The sequence below is a fragment of the Seriola aureovittata genome, chromosome 23 (assembly GCF_021018895.1).
Source record: "Seriola aureovittata isolate HTS-2021-v1 ecotype China chromosome 23, ASM2101889v1, whole genome shotgun sequence".
NCBI lineage: Eukaryota > Metazoa > Chordata > Actinopteri > Carangiformes > Carangidae > Seriola > Seriola aureovittata.
In genome coordinates this window covers 597,668-617,347 of record NC_079386.1, presented here as the reverse complement: position 1 = coordinate 617,347, position 19,680 = coordinate 597,668, and the positions used below count along the sequence as shown (strand labels likewise).

Sequence of the window (19,680 nt, the reverse complement as noted above, 5' to 3'; positions counted from 1 at the left end):
GGAGTTGTTGTCTTCATCACCATTACCGTAAGCTCCTCCCGGTTTGGAATCCTTCAGTGTCAGTGGTTCAGGAAATCAAACAGACCTGCTGATTCTAACCATTAAAAACTCTGAATAAAGCGGTTTCACATTTAAAGTCAGTGTTTGAGCGACGCTGTACGGAGGACAGAGACTCAGGGAACAGTTGGAGCTGAGATTGATGCTAAACTTTGTTCTGATTGTTTCTCTGATAACTTATGAAGCAGACGTTCAGCAGGTTTTTACCAGCAGCTGAATTATCCACAGAGGTGTCCTCCTCTCCATAACAAACACACCCGGGGATTAAAACCAGTAGAAACACCCAGAAAACAGTTTGACTTTAAAACTTAGAGATTCACTGACGCTCTTCAGTGACACAGGACAGGACGTCTCCAGCAGCTGGGAGCTGAGCTGTCTAACATTTCCTCAGCTTGTTTCTCTGATAACTTCAGATCCAGACGTCCGATGATTAAAATCCTTCATCTGGTTCAAATATAGAGCTGAAAACCATCAAGGTGTAAAAAGTGTATGTGGCTTAAAACTAGATAAATATCAATGTTGAGCTTCTGTCAGACGAACACACTGACACATGATCATAGAAGATATGATGTCATTGACAGGCGACTAATTAAATGTTACCATGATGATTTCTGTAGGTTTGAGAATTGATGGAAACATTTGGGAAAATGTAAGAACAAAACTCAAGAACATATAGAACATAGGTCTAGTTGTTTTTAAACATTTTAATGTGGAAAAGTTACAGATTATCACTTTAAAACCTGAGTCACTCATTAGGAGGTATTTATATATTTTAAATAATCTGACCACTATGAATTTTTCTTTTTCTTTTTTTTTCTTTGTGTGTGTGTGTGTGTGTGTGTGTGTATGTGTGTGTGTGTGTTATGGTTCTAGATGTAATGGAATGTATTGCACACACACTGGGATTAAATGCCTCTGTGTGTGAGGGCTCTGCAACATGATCCTGCATCCCTCACCTCTATCCCCTCCTAACCCAGTTATTATGTTGGCCTTGAGCCAGCAGAGAAGCCTTTAACACTGACTGCTTATTTAGCACACATTCCAGCATCTGCAGTGCTAAGCCAGTTTTTAGCCATGCTAACACGCAGACCAGTTCTCCATTTCCACAACTTACCCTATGACGGTGCAACTTGTCATAAATGCACATTCTGTACTCAACCATTTCAAACTCTAGAGTAAAAATCTAAAGATTACACCTGTGTGCACAAGAATTGCATATTTAATTTAATATGTGAAATGAGTGACTGTGATGTATTGACACCAACAAACTGAAGTGAAAGATGTGTGAGAGATTTTGTTTGTGAGTTTGTGGTTTTACGTGAGTTACATGCTTGATGAACAACAGTGTATCCTGCCCAGCACTTCAGTACAGTGTTTCTTGCCATAAGACAGGTTGCCAAATATGGGTTTAGCACAGATTTTGGTTTTGGTCTCACACAATAGTACCAAACCTGGCAACCTGTGATGACAAGACTGGGAAGCTGCACACAAATAGCTGCATCCACCTGTTGGTTGTCAAGAAGTAGTTCCACCCAAAACTACATAATGTCATTTTTATATACATTATATACATTTCTGTTTATATGAAGATGAAACAAACCAGACACAATATGTTGATCAGTGCTTTAGAGGTGTTGGTATATTTTCCAACGTTGGACAAAACTATACTTACTATAAAATAAGTACTATGAATAAGTATTACCTCAACATTAAAAGATCTTTGTTGTCATGGTTACAATAATAACACAAACAGCCATGGATAACAGAAACAACATAGACTGCTGCCATCCACCACGACCTTCTCCTGACATGGAATGCTCCTGTCATAATTCCTACGATCCCACTAGATGTCGCTTAGCAACAAAACCTAACTATGGGTCATAATAACCAGGGGGGTATTGCATCAACGTTGCTCAGGAAATCTGCGCTTACTTGAAAAAGCCTGGTTAGAATTAATGTTGACTTTTCCTTCAGGCTCAAGCCATTCCATTAGCACAATTTAGCCGAGCCTTAAACGTTAACTTAAACCAGGGTTGAAGAAGCTGCATCATGCTAGACTACATAAGCAGACCAGAACAGTCGATTGTGGATAAGACCATGATGTAACAGAAAGAAGTGAAAACAAGAGCCATCTTCTTCTCAGCAGCAGAGCAATCCCTGCGTTAGGGTTACCACCAGCCCAGTGTACGTATAATACTGAAGAATGTAATGTCAAGTCAAACCCAGACAGTTATATATGGGGCTAAAACAGTGGCAGTAAAATGTTAACATCAAAAATCAAATTTGGCATTGAAAACAAAATCTGAACTGAAAAAGGAAACATTAGCATTGAAACACTTGAATTACAAAACATGTATTGGCACTGAATAAAGTTCCAATGAAAAATAAATCACAGAATTTGAAAAAAAAAGTCACAATCTTACAATCTTATTATGGTATTTTATTTAGATGTTTTTGCATTAGGATGTACGCTCAGTGTCACTGGTTTTCAGTTTCAACTTTCTGTCACTGTTTTGGCGAAGGGGGTGGGTTTGATGGGAGGGACGAGGAATGCGTGATCTACACACTGGGAAGTAGAATTTAATAATGTTATTGAATAAACTTCTAATCACATGTTAACCCCCCCCCCCCCCCCCCCCCCACTTGCAGGTAATTTCTTTACCAGAAAGAAAAGGCAAAAAACACTTTTCTCGCTTACAAAGCAGTCCAGGGAAACAGTCATGTGGGTGAGCGGACGGCGGGTTCGGCCAGAGTTCGGCCGATTTCTTAGTATGCAAATTGTATGCAGATTGCGTGTAGATGACATGCTCCTCGTCCCTCCCATCAACCCCACCCCTCCCCCTACACCAAAACAGTGACAGAGAGTTGAAACTGAAAACCAGTGACACTGAGAGAATACTGACAAATAAATACATCATAATGCACAAACATCAAAATAAAATATGATAATAAGATTGTAAGATTGTGATTTCTTTCAATGTCTGTGACGTATTTTTCAGTGGAATTCTTCAGTGTCAATACTTGGTTAAGTGCCAATACACATTTTTCCAAACCAAGTGTTTCAATGCCAATGTTTCCTTTTTTAGTTCAGATTTAGTTTTCAATGCCAAATTTTATTGTTGATGTTAACATTTTACTGTCACTGTTTTAGCCCCATAGTTATTTAGCTGGTGGACTGGAGAAATGTATCATTGAGCAGTAAATGATGAGCTCTGTGTGAGATAATACACCTATCCTCAGCTTCTTCAGGTGAAGTCAGTAATACTACTGCTAAAATGCTCTGATAGCTCACCTGGCAGAGCATTTATCAGCACAGTTTACTCATAACCGCAGAGGCAAAGGTTCGAGTCCGACCCATGGTCCTTCCTGCATGTTATCCCCTCTCTCCCTGTGGCTCCAACTGAAGCCTATATTATAATCTATGTTAGCCATACTCTTTATAGGTAACACGGCAATAATCAGTGGATTGATCATGCTAGTATTCCATCCATTCACTTATTTGGGGCTAAATTATTTATTTTATATAATTCATAAATATGATTGATAGCATACATTATTAATATGCCAAAGCACAATTTAAAACCTCTACATAAATAACCATATCAATCTGTCCTGTAGAATTCAGAAACATACAGCTACACATTTAAAGAAATATGTTTTTTCTAGCTGAGGAAAAAAAGTATCAAACTCTCCTTTTGTATTCAAAAGACAAATCTAATGTAAATGTAATGACTCCTTTGCACAGCTGGTCACAGCTGCAGACCCATAAACTGATCAGACTAACTTAGGCACAACTTAAGTTATAACAGTGCTGGTTGTGCACAGAACGGTTGTCCCTTGTTTCTGAACATGAACATGAAAAAAGTGATGTTCTGGATCTTGTTTCAAGCTGTTGGAAATTCATCGAACACAGCTTGACAGTCAGCCTGCAACGGAGCAGGCAAGTTCAGCAGTATCAGTTACCATGGTTACTGAGCAGGGAATCCTATAAGCCACAGTAAGGGAATGGAGCTCTGACTTATATTAGTGAGACTTAACAAAAACAAGCCAGGATTTCCCTTTATCTGCCTTGATGAAATGGGGCCCCACTGCACAGACGACCTCTGGACTCATTTTTTACAGGACAGTCTTGTTCTATCTGGTTTTAAAAGAATATTTTTTCCATTTCCAGCAGCTATCTCCCCCTAAAACCAACAATCACTATTTTTACAATTGTTTTATTCTAAGAGTGTATAAATTGGACTGAGTCAGGCTAGCTGATTCCTGTTTCCAGTCTACATGCTAAGTTAGGCTAACCATAAATTTACCATCTAGTCATTCAACAATTAACAACATACAGCTTTGCAAAAGGGTTTCATTTTTATTTAACTTTCTTGATGCACAAACACATTTACAAACAGGAGCTAATGTAACATCCCTTTCAGTATTCTGTACATTTGCAACACATCAAAGTGAAAAATCTCAAATTTCTCATCAAATAATATCAACAGTCAGTGTAAAAGTTTTCATTTCAAGTCCCCGACTGTGCGCTCGCCACTTCAGCCTCCAACGTCCTCAGCTTTTCTCTCATGACAAACCACTTTCTTTTATCTTCACATTTACTGTCTGTCCAGGAAGTTTATATATAACAGTTTCACAGCAGCACAGTGGTCTGAGCACCGTGCTTCAAACTTCCTGCAGAAGTCCCAAAATCCTTCAGTGAAGCAGTCAAGGCCCTCCCTGAGACCTGTGAAAAAATTATTTACACTACACAATTTATTTCGCTAAACAAGAAGTTTTGGGCAGAAGGAAGCTGCAAAGTGCTGTAACAGTCACAAAACAAGACAATGGAAGACTTTATCTTTTTCTGAATTAGACCAAACCCCATCAGTAAGACAGTGGGTTTATCAGCAAGCCATTCAAATATAAATAAATGGAAAGGTAAATTGCTTTTAGTGGATCGTTCAAAATACAATATAAAATTTGTAAATGTTTAAGAAATAGTAGTCATCATAAAATATTGGGATGTTACTTCTTGCCTGTGCTGCACACCCCTATTACATGCAATGTTGTAATTTTGTGTTTGGCAGTTAGTGTACAGGAAGTAAGAGACAATCTATCAACAACACAATCAAAACTCTGACAATTTTATTCTGCATTTGGGATTTTAAAGAATCTATTCAGCCAAATTATTTTTCCAACGTATTTCTAGTGGCATCCAGTCATGCAGATAGATATGGTTTTATGTGTCTGGGTGGTGAGAAATCTCTCTGCAGCCCGATATAATGAATGTGAATGGAATTTCATTAACTGTGCTCACATTGTTGAAAAATTATGTTTTAAAAAAATCAACAGCATCATCTGTTTCCTACTGCAGGTCTAAGCACACAGTTTTACCAGACTGGGTGAACAGCTAAGGAGAATTTCAAATATGGCTTCTGCAGTTAACATCTTTCAGAATAAAAGTAAGGAATTAGCATTCTTTAAAACAACAGTTTTCAGCTAATGTAATGTCATACCAGCCAGAAAAAAGCACATACTAATAACTGGTTTCCAAAAATAGAACAATACACCGCATGCTGTACTTGGAGAGTAAAACCAAGGAAGTCAAAACATGTGTGAAAACTCTGTAGTACAGAGGAGAGGATTACCGGATTATATTTATATATTCTTGACACTAATTATTAGTGAACACAGTGTCATTAACAAATGGCACCACCACACACTCACTGTGAAGGTCAGAGGTCAACATTAGAAGTTCCACCTTGACTGAAGTGCAACTGAAATCTTTTATCCGTCATATGATATTGTTTTGTTTGCTTGTTGTTTGATTGTTTTTTTTAATTTCAGCACATAAAAAACAACTCAGTCTACCAGTACGTGACCTTTTCATTTTTCCCCCGGTATAAATGTACAACATATTCCAAACACACACTGTGAAGAAAATTACAGAGGATTTTAGTGGAATCAAATCATCTTTTCATCATGTAGATTTATAAGCTTTGTTCATTTCAACTTGTAAAAATGAGTGGTTTTAATTTAAATTGTAAATGAATGATAAATTGAATGAATGAACTGCTGAAAGTTGAATTAAGTTTTTAAAGAAACAACACTAGCATATTAACAAACTTCCAGGCATGCACTAAAACTAAAACTCTTGTTTTCTGTCATTCGATGTAAACTGACAATTGGCATGAATATAACTGACGTTATCCTAACTTGAAATAGTGAGTTGAAATAGAGTGGAACTGTATGTTTGACAGGTTTTCTTGAATGGATAATTTAACATAGTTGAAGTTTAATAACATAGATGATGAACCTGCAAGTCTAAAACTGTGACTACAGCACAGCACTTCTTATAGCAGCCGAAACTAAAACAGCAAAACCTTTACAATCAAATATAATAAAAGATCATTCAACAAAAACACTTCTTAATAAGATTTATAAATATGTTCTTTTTCATGCTGCATTTATAATGAAAGAACACGTGATGGTGGTTGACTGATTTCTCTTGTTTCTAAACATAACGACAGTCACATGTTTCCAACAGCTGCTTCAGATGAATAAAACAAGGTGGACTGACCAGCAGATCCACAGTCTATGAACTATCATATACAAAACAATAACTCAGGGTCAATACAGGCGCTCACTAACAGTGATACACAGTCAAATAAGTCAATGGGGCTAAAAGGTGAATCAGTTTGCAGGTCACAAGGTTTAGTTATCAAGTAGGCTTGGGCTAATATCACGATATTTCCCGCCATAGATAATATTTTTCATATTATTGAATTTTTCTTTTTTTGTGCAGTCCGACCCTCATGTCACAGCTTTGCTTACTGTACATTGTACCTTGGCATGTGACATATAAAAACTTCACACAAAATCACTTATACCTGAAACATGAAATACAATAATATAATTATATTATAACACATAGAAAAAAAATGTATATCATATATTGCAATACTTCAGCTGGATTATATCGCGATATTAAATCATGGATAAAGCCCAAGTCCATCCTTGAGGTCCCTCTTTGTTCTGCCTACTGGAGCATTCTGCAGCTGTTCTGCTCTTAAAACTATGGTGGCCCTGAGCACTCAAAGCACTACATGTGTTTTCTGTGTTGTTTTGAGCTCTCAGGGCCACCGTACTAAACACCTAAAATCATTCTGTTTCTGTTACAGTCAAAAGGAGGGAAGGGTTTTATTTTTCTGTGATGAGGGAAAAAACAATGAACTTGATCTCAAAACAGCACAAACTGTCATATGCACAATTATAACATATGTATATGACGTATATATATATATATATATATATATATATACACTATATATATGTATATAACAGCACATGCTTGTAAATACTGCTCTTCAGGGATTTTGAAGCATTAAAGCCAGCACATGAGAGATGGTAGTAAGCTAGTAAAACTGATTATGCAGTAATGTGGTGTAAAAGTCATACTTTAGTTACTAAAATGTATTATGATATATTTAGTGGATGACTGTATTGGAGCCGAAAAGACTTTAATATTTTAAAACTGGACTAAATGTAGTTAAAAAGTGACTCATTGAAAATAGGTTACATATATACTTAACTTGTTTTAGTAGAATTTCAATTACAATGTTCAAATTAAAAATATTGAAATATAGCATAATATTTAATATATTAAATCTGCTGTTGAGCAATAGTTTGTCATGTAAAATAGAAACATTTACATTGAGTTATAACCTAGTTGCTTTTTCATCTGCAAATCACAAGAACCCTGAGGCTGTGAATGGGTCAGACTGTGATGCTACAGTCACAGGTTCATAAATATAACATGTCACCTGCACTGCGTCCCCGTCAGGTTACAGCTGAGTACATATATTTCAATGTTTTAAATATATTGTGGCTTGTGGTTTTATCATCCATGCAGAACTTTCTGATTTATTTTCTATTTTCTCCAACTCACATGGAGGCTCTGCTCTTTATTTACCCGTTGCCATGGTGAATCGTAGTATCTGAACTCCACAGATGTTTTGTTTTTCATTCACCCCACACAGACTTGACTCAGCATGAACACACTCAAAAATGACTGAACTGACTGATCAGCTGTTATGAAGCTTAGTGACAGTCAAGAAGTAAATCTTTTTGTGCACGCCTTCCTGCTCTCTTTAAGCTCCACCCACTCATTCTCATCTCCATCCAATCACAACCCGACATGCTGGCCTTTAGCCAATCATTATAAGCTGTCAAAGTGTCTCTCTCTGCTGTCATTCGGCTTCACTTCAGCACCATCACCATTTTGTGACCCCCCTTCACAATCTTGACCATGGATGCCTGACCCTCTCCAATCAAACCATCCAATCAGGGGCCGGTTTCATAGACATATGTCAGACTGGTCTGAAATGTTGGTCCAGACTTCATGTTGCTCACAGATCAGTCTGATGTTCAGACTGTTTCACTAAAATAGGGACCGGCTCATTTTAAGACAAAAACATCAGACACCTTACCCCCAGGCTAACTCAGGCCTAAGACGACTGTTGCCACGGTAACAATCAATGACACCTGCGCTGACCAGTAGCACCCAATAACAAGATAAGATAGATAGATAGATAGATAGATAGATAGATAGATAGATAGATAGATAGATAGATAGATAGATAGATAGATAGATAGATAGATAGATAGATAGAATTTGGTGTCCTAAATTCTGACTTCATGTCATGACTCAGAAAGTGGACAACTGCTCAAGGGTCCCAAACCCACTAAATTTTCCTCCTTTGTTCTTCTATCAGTCTCTCCTGATTTAAATGAAACTGAATCAGAGTTCAGAGTTCGTTAAATGTGCTTTCTGGAACAGACCCCTGCACAACTGTGCATCAGGCTCAGGACATCAGATGTTCTCTCACATCTACCTGTGCTTTCAACACTCTCCACACAGAGGGGATAGCTGTTCTAAATAAGGAAAGTGGCAGCAAAATCAAACTTGACCTAATTGTGTTGAGTCCATTTCTCAGACTGCAGACTATCTGTTTACTTTATAAACATAACTCAGCGCTCCAGTATGTGGGGCTCATTCTCAGATGAGAAGGGGAACTCCAAATGTCCAGCCCAGTGCAGCTGAGGCTGTCTGCTGCCATGCTGCCTGCTGTGTTTATGTAATTGCTGATCAGATGCCATGTGAACCTGGCCTCTCACTCTCTGTCTTTAAATGACGGGTGCTATAAAAAGCTGCCTGACCCTGCTGCGACTCGGACTTGCCAGGCGGCCTCCTGACGTCCAGGAGCAGCTGGAGCTCTCCATGTACACACATAACAAATGCCTGCCACTGCTTGACCTTTTACTCCTACACACACTATGTCCACCATGCCACACACACACACACACACACATGATACACTGACCCTATGAAGACTTTTATATCAATATAAGCCTCTGTGTCTCTGCTGTGATATCAGAATTCACAAGAGGACCAGCACCTGCTGAAGTGCTGCATTGTAAACTTTATCATCACATACTATCCCTTTTCACACATGATGAATCCTAGTATATGATTGGCTTTATGTCCTCATCCAATTAACACTACACTAGAAAACTGGTTAACTGACTGTGACTAAGTTGCCTTAAATTGCTTTTTTGAGGTTATATGAAGGCACAAAGACACACAACCAAAGTGCTCAAAATAAACTAAATGAATTTTTGTTATCATTATTTGATTTTTATTAAATATTATTATTATTATTATTTTATCATTATTCTTTTTTTTTTTTAATTATTTTTTAAAATGTTATTTCAAAGCCAGATTTTATTTTACACAACCACATGTCTCACACTGCCAAAGAAAATTAAGCCCAATTAATCTAAGGTGATCTAAGTAAAATGAATAAGAGATTTTTTATCTCAGAAATATCCTGTCTCTAAAGTCACTTTCTTTTCATAATGCCATTTTTCTCAATAACAGATTCATTTCATGATACAGCACAAAGTCTGCCTCCTTCTGAACACCTCCAAGACCGAGGAGATGATCATGGACTTTCAGAGGTCTAGCCCCACCCTTCCAGTCAACATTCGAGGGAAGGACAAAGAGGTGGTGCACATTTATAAATACCTATGTGTTCACCTGGACAGTAAACTGGATTGGTCCCTGAACATGGATGCCATCTACATGAAGGGGCAGAGCCGGCTCTTTTTCCTCAGGAAGCTCAGGTCCTTTGATGAAATGCTTAACATGTCAGTGGTTGCCAGTGTACTCTTTAATGCTGCAGTCTGCTCGGGCAGCAGCATGTCAGACATGAACACAAAGAGACTGGACAAGCTGGTAAAAAAGGCTTGGTCTGTGCTTAGCAGGAGTCTGGACTCACTCAGGACTGTTGTGGAGAGACACATGCAATGTAAGATGGAGGCCATCTTGAACAATACCAACCATCCTGTCCACAACATTCTGGCAGGACAGAGAAGCAGCTACAGCTGCAACAAACGTCTCCTCTCACTGCGCTGCAGAACAGAGAGGTTCAGGAGATCCTTTGTTCCCACTGCCATCAGGCTATACAACACCTCAGCCAAAGGAAGTGGACTAATCTAATTATTTTGGTTTATCATTTATTATTAATTATTATTATTATTATTACTACTAATGAGCTACTGAACACATGAATTTCCCCTCGGGGATAAATAAAGCATTTACCTATATCTATCTATCTATTGTACATGTTAATTCAAATGATTATTTATTTCATAATGCTTATTGATGTATTTAAATTTGAACACTTCATTTTCTCACTATTCTCAAATTTTTGGCAGCGTGAAAAAAATAAATCCAATACATGTTTAATGAGTTTTAAAGATGTATTATTTGGTAGTTTCATGACTATATTATATATTTTCTCTTTGTCTATTCATATGAATATGTATTTATTCATCTCACATTTTGACACTTCCATAGCCTCCATAGCCGGACACTTCCTTATTCCCTGTGTTTCCTCTGTTTCTGTCTCAGTGAGCAGGTCTAGCAGGGCGTGGCCATCTGATTCCCTCCTGCTTCACCTGCGCACCTGAAACCCCTCCACCAATCAGCAACAGCAGTATTTATACCAGCTGATTCTTCATCCCCTACTCGTCCCGTCATCTGACACCTGTTTCCTGACAACACCTGTTTCCTGACAGCACTGCTTCTGCATCAGCCCTGACTCAACTTCCCAACATCGCTCCATCCCAAAGTTACAATAAACCTGCTTTTGAACTGCTGGACATTGCTTGTAGAATCAGCAGTGACAGTAGCCAAGAAGTAGTAATAGTAAAGGTCATATCAGTAGTGGTGCTAGCTTTAGTAATATTAGTAGCCTGATGTAGGAGTGAAAAGTAAAGTAAAGCACCTCTGAGACACCAGAGTTACATTCTTGTGCGACATTAGAGCAACAATGAAACATGGACATGTCTCATTAGGCCACAAATAAATCCCAATAAAGTAGAAGTGCTGAGGCCTCATCATCCTCACTGAGACTTTAACTAGTGTCAGTATTACTCTCATCTTTTTTTTTTCCATTTGTCTCTGTGTAACTTCGTCATTTTGTTTTTGTGACTTTTCAATAAAACAACCTGGTTACACTTGCTGGTAGATTCTCCGTCTGTGCCGTCAGATTTTAGGGACAGGATGATGTTTTATGCAGTGATGTCTCAGTGTTTTAGGTGACAGGCTAAATCCTGTTTAACTCCACAGCAGATAGTGTGTGGAGTTCATGTCCACATGATTTGCATCCTCCACATAACATCTGTTCTGTTGAAGCATATACAACATGCACTGCTGTGATATTTCCATTCCAGATGTGAAGGGTCAGAGTTGTCACATTTATATTTATATTGTATATTGTATATTTTAACTATCACCTTTCAATAATAGTGACACATATCCTTACATATTTCTTTATATATTTCTATTTTTTAATTTTTATATCATTGTATAAGGACATATTTTTACATTTAATGTTTATATTTTATCTTTATCTTTATAATCCTACTTCTTATTCTCTATTCTTTGCTGTTACGCTTCCATTCTTGAGGGAGCAGTTGTAATGTAACCTATTTTCTCCTGGAATTAATAAAGTATTCTGATGATGAGGATTCTGAAGTTGTTACATGTGTGTTTGGACACCTCAGTGGTTCCCATCCTGGGGCTGGGACCCCACAGGAAATCAAAACATATTATTGCTAAAGTTTTTCAGTATTTCCTCTAATCTTTGACATTTTCTTGTAAATAACTTTAAATTGGACTTATAAACTGCACATACTGTATGTGAACAAAGACAAGGGGACAAAAGAAGACACTTGTGTTTTAAGGGGTCCCAACCCAAAAAGTCGAGGGGGCCACTGGGTTACCTAACCTCCATTTACTGCTACAGAATTTAGTTATAAGAGCAGTTATGGTGGACAGAGGAGGGCATGTGAGTTCACTGCTGTTTTTAAAACTGATTCATCACATAATAAAAATAGGGGGATGAGACCTGTTTTGTTTTTAAATGCATTTCAAAATAAATTATTACCAAGAATAAATTGTAAAAACAATCTGACATCAGTCCCTCTTCACTTAATCAACTGGCTGAAGAGTCAGAGCGACTCACCTGTCCAGGTGAGCTGCTGTTTATCTGTGTTCCACCACAAAGCTCATGGTGGTCCCATCAAATGAGGGCGGGGCAATGATCCGGGGCCCCTGCTGGGAGGTGATGCTGATGACGGGCTGCTTGGCGCTGGAGAAGCCCTGCAGCGGTCTGCTGGTGGTGGCCTGCTGCTGAACCTGGGGCGACTTCCCCGTGGCCATGTAGAAGGGGCTTTCTCTGTACAGGCCCTCCGGCTGCTGCGACGAGCTTTTCTCTGCTCCCTCCGCCTCCGACTGCACCGACATCTGTGACGGCACCAGCGTCCGGGCCTGGATCACCGAGGGCGTGGGCATGAAGCCCGGGTAGATCATGTAGGTGTGTCCATACGCTCCTGGATTGAGGGCCAGGGGGGACATGGGCATGGGCAGAGGGGTCATGGGAGGCTGCGGCATGGGCACATCCACATACTGGCCTGTCTCTGGGTCAAACAGGCGCTTGGTGGCTGGCTGTATGGGTGTGTCCACCAGGTAGTAGTTTCCAGTGGTGGGGTCCAGGAGCATCTTCCTCTGGGTGGCCTGGAAGGGGTCAATGGTGGGGGCGGGGGTGATCGCCGGGGAGAAGCAGTACACTTGTGGCTGATTGGTGGACATGCCCAACGGCAGGGAGTGGTAGATGGTAGCAGACGGGGTCTCTGCTGAGCATGTCTCCATCACAATACTGGAGCGTCTGGGGGTCTGGTTTTGGTCCTCCTGGCCCCTGGCACCAGATGCCAAGTGAACTGGGGGGGTGGGTGGGTGTGGCTGAGTGGTGGCTGTACACACTGATGTTTTCTCAGAGAACGGGGGTTGTTTACTGCTGCTGGTGTGAGACTTGACCGGAATGGTTAGGTAGTTCTCGCTGTCCGCCAAGGTGCTGGAAAGCTCCAGAGAGGACCTGTTCACCTCATTCGCCTCGGCTCCTTCCTGTCCCCCCACCCTCTGCTGGCTGATCTTTAAGGACACGGGCAGGTTCGGGGACTTGGGGACAAAGCTCTTGCTGCTGAAAGGTGTTTGTGTGATGGCGTTGGGCTGAGTCACCTTGACGGTGTTGGACGCCTTCAGGCTGGAGCTCAGGCTGAAGATATTCTTGCTGCCTGCGGTGCTGCTGGTTTGCAGCGACTTAGCAACCAGCCTGTCGTCGCGGCTGATGGACATCTGCAGGGCCTTCACTGGGTCTTTGTCGTCCCGCCACAGCAGGCTCTCCATGCTGGGGGACACTGCTGCTTTTGGAGCCATCTTGTCTGTTTTGGGGTAGGAGTCTCTCCTGACCATCTGGTCCATGTTGAAGCCTCGGGCCCCCTCCTCCTCAGCTGGGTGCTCCTCTGCTAACAGTGACAGCACATGGCTGTCCGTCAGTGGCCGAGGCTCATTCTTCCTCTTCCATTCATTCTTTTCAAACACGTACAGCTGCTCCATGGTTTTCACAGCAGCCTGGAGTTTCTCCAGAGCCCCCTGGTTGGACATCTTCGACTCAGGTTTCTTGTCTGTGATATCTGATGTTTTCTCCTGTTTCCTTGAAGCTATTCTGCTTTCAACCCTCAGACCGATGCCTCCCTCTGAGCAGTTATTCGCACCTGTGGGTGTTTTCCCTGCTGCCCATTGTGGTGCAGCACTTTTGGCGCCCTCTGGAGACGACCTGTCTATGTCCAGTGGCTCCTGTTTAGTTAACTCAAGGTTTCCAGGAGCTTTTCCGTTAGTGTTTGTATTGACAGACTGACACTTTATCACTATAGGGGACACAGAGTGAGTGTTGCGATAGGGCACCTGCTTCTTCAGCTCTGGGTGACTGTTAGCGGAGAGGAAGCCTGATTTATGTTCGTTGTTATCCAGAGAAACAAAGTGATAGGAGCTTTTCACCAGTTTCCGCACGTCTCTCACCTGATGAATGGGCGTCTGCAGTTTCCCTTTGTTATCTCTGATGTCTCTGACCATGAAATGTGGCACTTTGTCTGAGGACTCACCCCTCAGCGCTGAAGCCAGAGCCTGGCACTTGAAGTCATCTGTTCTGATGAGGCTGGCTGTGTTACAGCCTATATTAGGCGCGCGCAGCTTGGAGACGCCGAAAGGCTCCGTTTTATTGTCCCTGACGCTCCGCAAGTTGATTTTAATTTCCGGAGATTTGGATGTAGAGACTCTCCTGGAGTCTGCGACGTACAGAGTGTTGTCAGAGCGCAATTGTATCCGTCCTTCATCGCCACACGGAGAATAATTCCCGCTCCGCAGCTGCTGTCCGACCTCTCCTTCACTGGACAGCAGTTGGATACTTGGCACAAACAAATGTGACATTTTGGTCAGTTTGCCGCTGTCCGTTGCGCGATGATCCCGCTCACCCTCTTTGCGGTGAGCTGAAGGCGGCTTCTCCTCCGGAGTTTTATCGTTTTTATTATCCTTTTGAAATCCGAGCTCCTCGTCCTTCCAGCATCTGAACGCGCTATTTTGGCTGCGAAGCAACGTGCTTTTGGACGCTTCCAATGCGCCTTTTTTAGTAACGATTCCAAACTCATTTCCCGGCTCTAAATTAGTTTCTGTTGCGGGAGCGGCCGTGTCTCGTCTCCGAGAGTCGCACTTAGTATCACATGAGCTGCTGTCCACAAAGTCCCCTAATTCATCCATGCACATTATGGCGTAGTCAGAGCTGCTCTCTGAGAACCTGGAGCTCTGTCTGTGCAGCTCCCTGCTCCCCTTCCCCCTATGGCCGTCGCTCTCCTGGTGCACAGAGCTGGGAGAAGGCGTGTGGTGCGACTCACTGATCTCCCCTCGCTCCATCTTGCGCTCCTGTTCGAACTGCATCTTCTTAGAAATCACATTTTTGATCAGGCTGGAGGCGAATATGGCCTTCTTGTGTGTGTCCTCCATGGTTTTAGAGGGCGGCTTGCTGGCCCCTCTCCTCTGGCCGCTTGGCAAACTGTTGGTAACTTCATCTGTGGAACGTGATCCTGCTGCGTTTTGTGCAAAGTTGGTGCCTCTTTCTCCCCCAGACATTCCTGAATTAACATTGCAACGAAAATTCAGAGTCTCTGTGAGTGTGATCACTCCGCCGTGGCCCTGACTGAATTTCCCCATCAGCTCTATTTTCTTAGTGGATGACGAGGCGCCATGGGGATTATTGCCACTCAAAGTGAAGATCTTGCCGGTGGGCGGGTCGATGCTGGCCAATGCAATGCCCTTATAACCTCTATTGTCTATGTTTTTGGCTATTTCAAATGAGGCCTTGGCGTTCTGATTGGAAACAACACTTTGGTCCAACCCCTGTGACCTGTTCATGTTGCCATATTTCAGGTCGACAAACGTGGACCACCTGTTTATCCCTCTCCCGTGCTCTGATGCAGAGGACTCGCTGGAGGTGCTGAAATTGATGGCATCAAGGTAGGGATGAGCCAAGCTCTTGAAGGATCTGGCTGTCAGGTTGCGCACTTCCTTGTCAGCGTCATCCAGCTCGCTGACAGCGCTGGACGCACCGCTGGAATACTCGGTGACCTCTTTTCCCCTCAATTTGCCGCCAAAATGTAAGCGTCCGGGCGCGGCTATGAAACGTTTCGCCCTGTCACGCAGCGTCTCTGCCTTCCCATCAACTCCCCTAAACACATAGCGGCTCATGTCCCCGGAGCGCCTGGCATGATACAGAATATTTCCCTCTCCTTGAATGTTGCTGGGGTCATTTATAGCTCGAGAAGTGGTTCTGATTGACAGGTGGATCTGCCCCCCCCTGCCACACTGCTGCTGCTGCTGTTGCTGCTGCTGGAGCTTTGACACACTCTCATCTGAGCTGCTCAACTTGGCCGCGTCGCACAGATCACTTTCCAGCAGATTGCTGACTGCTGCTGCGCCCGGGGAGCGAGGCTGGCGGTTGGCCCCCCTCTCCCGCTCCCCCACCTCTCCATCACCGTCAAAAGAAGCATAATCGACAAAAGAGTACACCTGGTTGTCGTCCTCAATGTCCCAGCTGGTGGAGGAGCCCACGCTCAGGTCGTAGTCCCCCTCATGGTCAGAGAGCTCAGCGAGCTGGATCTCGTGCGTGGTAATGTAATGGGACTCGTCCTCCGTCACGCACTGGACGCTGTCATCAGAAAACACCAAACTAACATCATCATCATCATCATAATAATAATCATCATCATCATCATCATCCTCACAATCGCTTCTCCGGCTCAGATAATCGTCTCCACAGTCTAACTCTTCATCTCTTCCTGTGTTCTCCTTCTCTTCTCCTTTGGACACCTCTGGCGTCTTTATGGCGCACTCGCTCTTGTCTCCTGATCTGACACAATCTTCTGACTTTGTGTGAAGGCAAGGATGAACTAATGACGGTGGTGGATCAGAGAGACCCCCCTTAGCAGCTTCTGAATATTTCCTGGGTCCAAAATCCTCTTTGTTCTTAGTTTCAGCCTCGGTTTTAATCGGTTCCGTTGCGCACGGAGCTCCGGCGCTGCTGCTGTTGTTGATGAGGACAGATATTTGGTTTCTCTCACAGTCTTTCTCCGTTCTTGCCCCGCCTGTCTTCACGTCCACTATCTCCAAATCCACGTATTTGCCTTCGTCCTGCTTCTCCGGGGCATCATCGGCTCTGTGCGCCGGTTTTTGGAGTGGATCCCTGACCTCCCGGAGAGTCAGCGGAGTGTCCACACAGATCTGCTCAGTCTTCATTGCTGAAGCGGCGGGTTTTCTCTTACATTCGGTGTCCGGCAGAGAAGACGCGACAGAGATGGAGCCCCCCAGGATAGTTCCGTCCCTCAGGCAGAGACGGTGCTGCGCGCAAAGCCGCGCGTCCTGTTAGACAGACACTGATGACAAGGACGCGCTCCAGACATTCCAGCTCAGCGCGACACGAAGCCGAAAGCCGAGGATCTAAAACGGCGCAGAGACTTTACCAACTACTGTCTAGGCCACATGGTTCTCTAAGTGGGGTTCGCGGACCAATAGGAGTCGTTGAGAGGAGTTTATAAAAAAGATTATAAATACTCATTCTGCATGGCTACCTCTAGAGAATGTCAATTTTTATACGATTCCATGTTACATCATAACTAAATATAGGCTGCACAGTGAACTTTTTTTTATCATTTCAATGAGGAGAAGCGGGTTAAAACTGGTTAAACCCACTTCAACCAAACAGAAAAGCAGAGAAGTTGGAGTGAGGAGGAAACAACAGACTGAAAACAGCGTCTGATGCAGCTGATGGAGAGTGAGCAGCATCTTCTGTCCAGCACTTTTGAAATGAAAAATATCTAGAGTTCATGGATTTTCAGTGATGGAGGAAGCAATTTCATTTTTATTGCAAAAGCAGAAACACATCAGACAAATTTATTATAGAAGACACAGAAAACAGAAAATATGTCACAAACTCCTTCAATAAAAAATACAACTTTATTTTAATTTACAAAAATGCTGAGAACCGCAAATTTTCCAAGGTTATAAACAAAAAGATATATATTTAATAATAATTACCTACTGTATAACTATCAAATTTCAACATGCATTTGAATAGGAATAAACAGAGGATTGTGTCTAAAAACAAAATGATTCCAACTTTATGGGCAACATTATTAATCATAGAATCTTGTGTGGATTTTAATATTTGTTTATCACTTTCTATTATTTCTATTTCTATATAAATATTTGATGAAAAATGTCACATATATATTTATCTATCATAATATTATTGAATAACAGGCCAAGTGTATTATGTATAAAAGCTTCATCAAACTGTAGATTTATCAAATCTATCATATACAGACTCACAGGGTCTGACGACGATAGGACAGAACACAGAAACCAATGACAGCAACGTTTGTGTCTGACCAACAGAAAACACGTCTGTGCAGACAGACGGCTCACTGGCTCTTTTTAAAAATACACGCGCGGCTCAGATGAAGGCCTTGTGACAAAATGTGAAAAGCGCAGCCATGTCACACAGGAGGGGACGACGCAGCTAAAGGCAGATAAACAGCCAAGTGACAACAACTCAGCAACCGCACACTCCAGAGAGAGGGGGGGGGGGGGGGGCTGTGAGTCTGACTGATGAAGCTGGCCAGGGGTTAGTCCGGGTTTGGGGACCAGTCTAGGGGCCAGGGACCACGAGGGGCCTTTGAAAGATGCATGAATAAGTCAGGATGAATGTGTCATTTTCTCATGAGAAGACGAATAGATGCAGTTTTGACCAGATTTTTTGTCATAATCAAGATTGTTGTTTTCAGTTATCTGAGTTGATGTTACTTTTTTATTTTGAAGGATTGGATAAAGGAATGAATAAATTGTAAAATAATAAAAATAAATGCTTAAACAAATATGCAAATGATTAAAATTGAAAGATTATATTTGAGCCATATTTGATTATATTTGGTCTGTGGATTTTTTGTACTTCCTGTGATTCTACCTGGAGAATAGATCTATCCTCACTTCTTTAACAAGTAGCAAAGTATCATTTCCCATAAGCTGTTGGAGAAGGAACTGCTCATCGTTCCTGTTTGAGTCCATGATCCAGCTGGAAACCAGGTGAAAGTGAGCCACCCTCACCTGTAGCGAGGCAAATCTGCTACTAAATCAAAGTGAAAACGTTTCCAGCAATTTCCGACAAATTTAAACACAGAAAAAATCCAGATCCGATCTGTGCAGCCGAGGTCGAGATTTCCTGATTTTGAGTCCCAAAAAAGTTGCGTCCCACACTTACCATCATGCAATCCCCTCCTTCCCCTTTTTCACACTCCATACCAGTTTATATATCTTCTAAGATAAAGTGGTCTACGTGCCGAAGGGTGTAGACCCTTTTATTTTGAAGAATGAGCAACATGCTAACATTTGATATCCTCTTAAACTCTGGGATGTAGAATTTAAAAACCATTATTACTTTGTTAAAGCCCATTTATAACTAAAGAAGTAAAAAAGAACAAAAATACATGGTTTCAAGGTGAATGTTAAGCACCATGGACAGCTCATGTTTTACTGTTTCACTGTAAAAGATAAAGGGACGGACACACCAACAGTCCATGGGCCTATAAGAACCTCAAAGCTACAAGCTACAAACTAAGAGTGGGATGTTA

At 41.8% G+C, this 19,680-nt stretch overlaps 1 protein-coding gene across 1 annotated transcript; it reads right to left on the bottom strand.

Annotated features, from left to right (window-relative positions):
- Positions 1–4,393: 4,393 nt before the first annotated feature.
- c23h4orf54 (chromosome 23 C4orf54 homolog) lies at positions 4,394–18,619 on the bottom strand. Its single transcript, XM_056369739.1, has 2 exons — positions 12,633–18,619; positions 4,394–4,783 (listed from the first exon to the last, which is right to left on the bottom strand). The coding sequence occupies exon 1, from the start codon at positions 17,288–17,290 to the stop codon at positions 12,653–12,655; it is 4,638 nt and encodes a 1,545-aa protein (XP_056225714.1). The 5' UTR covers positions 17,291–18,619; the 3' UTR covers positions 4,394–4,783; positions 12,633–12,652.
- Positions 18,620–19,680: the final 1,061 nt, after the last annotated feature.

Bases quoted from the DNA above. Each gene is read 5' to 3' on its own strand.
- c23h4orf54 (XM_056369739.1), bottom strand. From the start codon at position 17,290: ATGAAGACTGAGCAGATCTGTGTGGACACTCCGCTGACTCTCCGGGAG.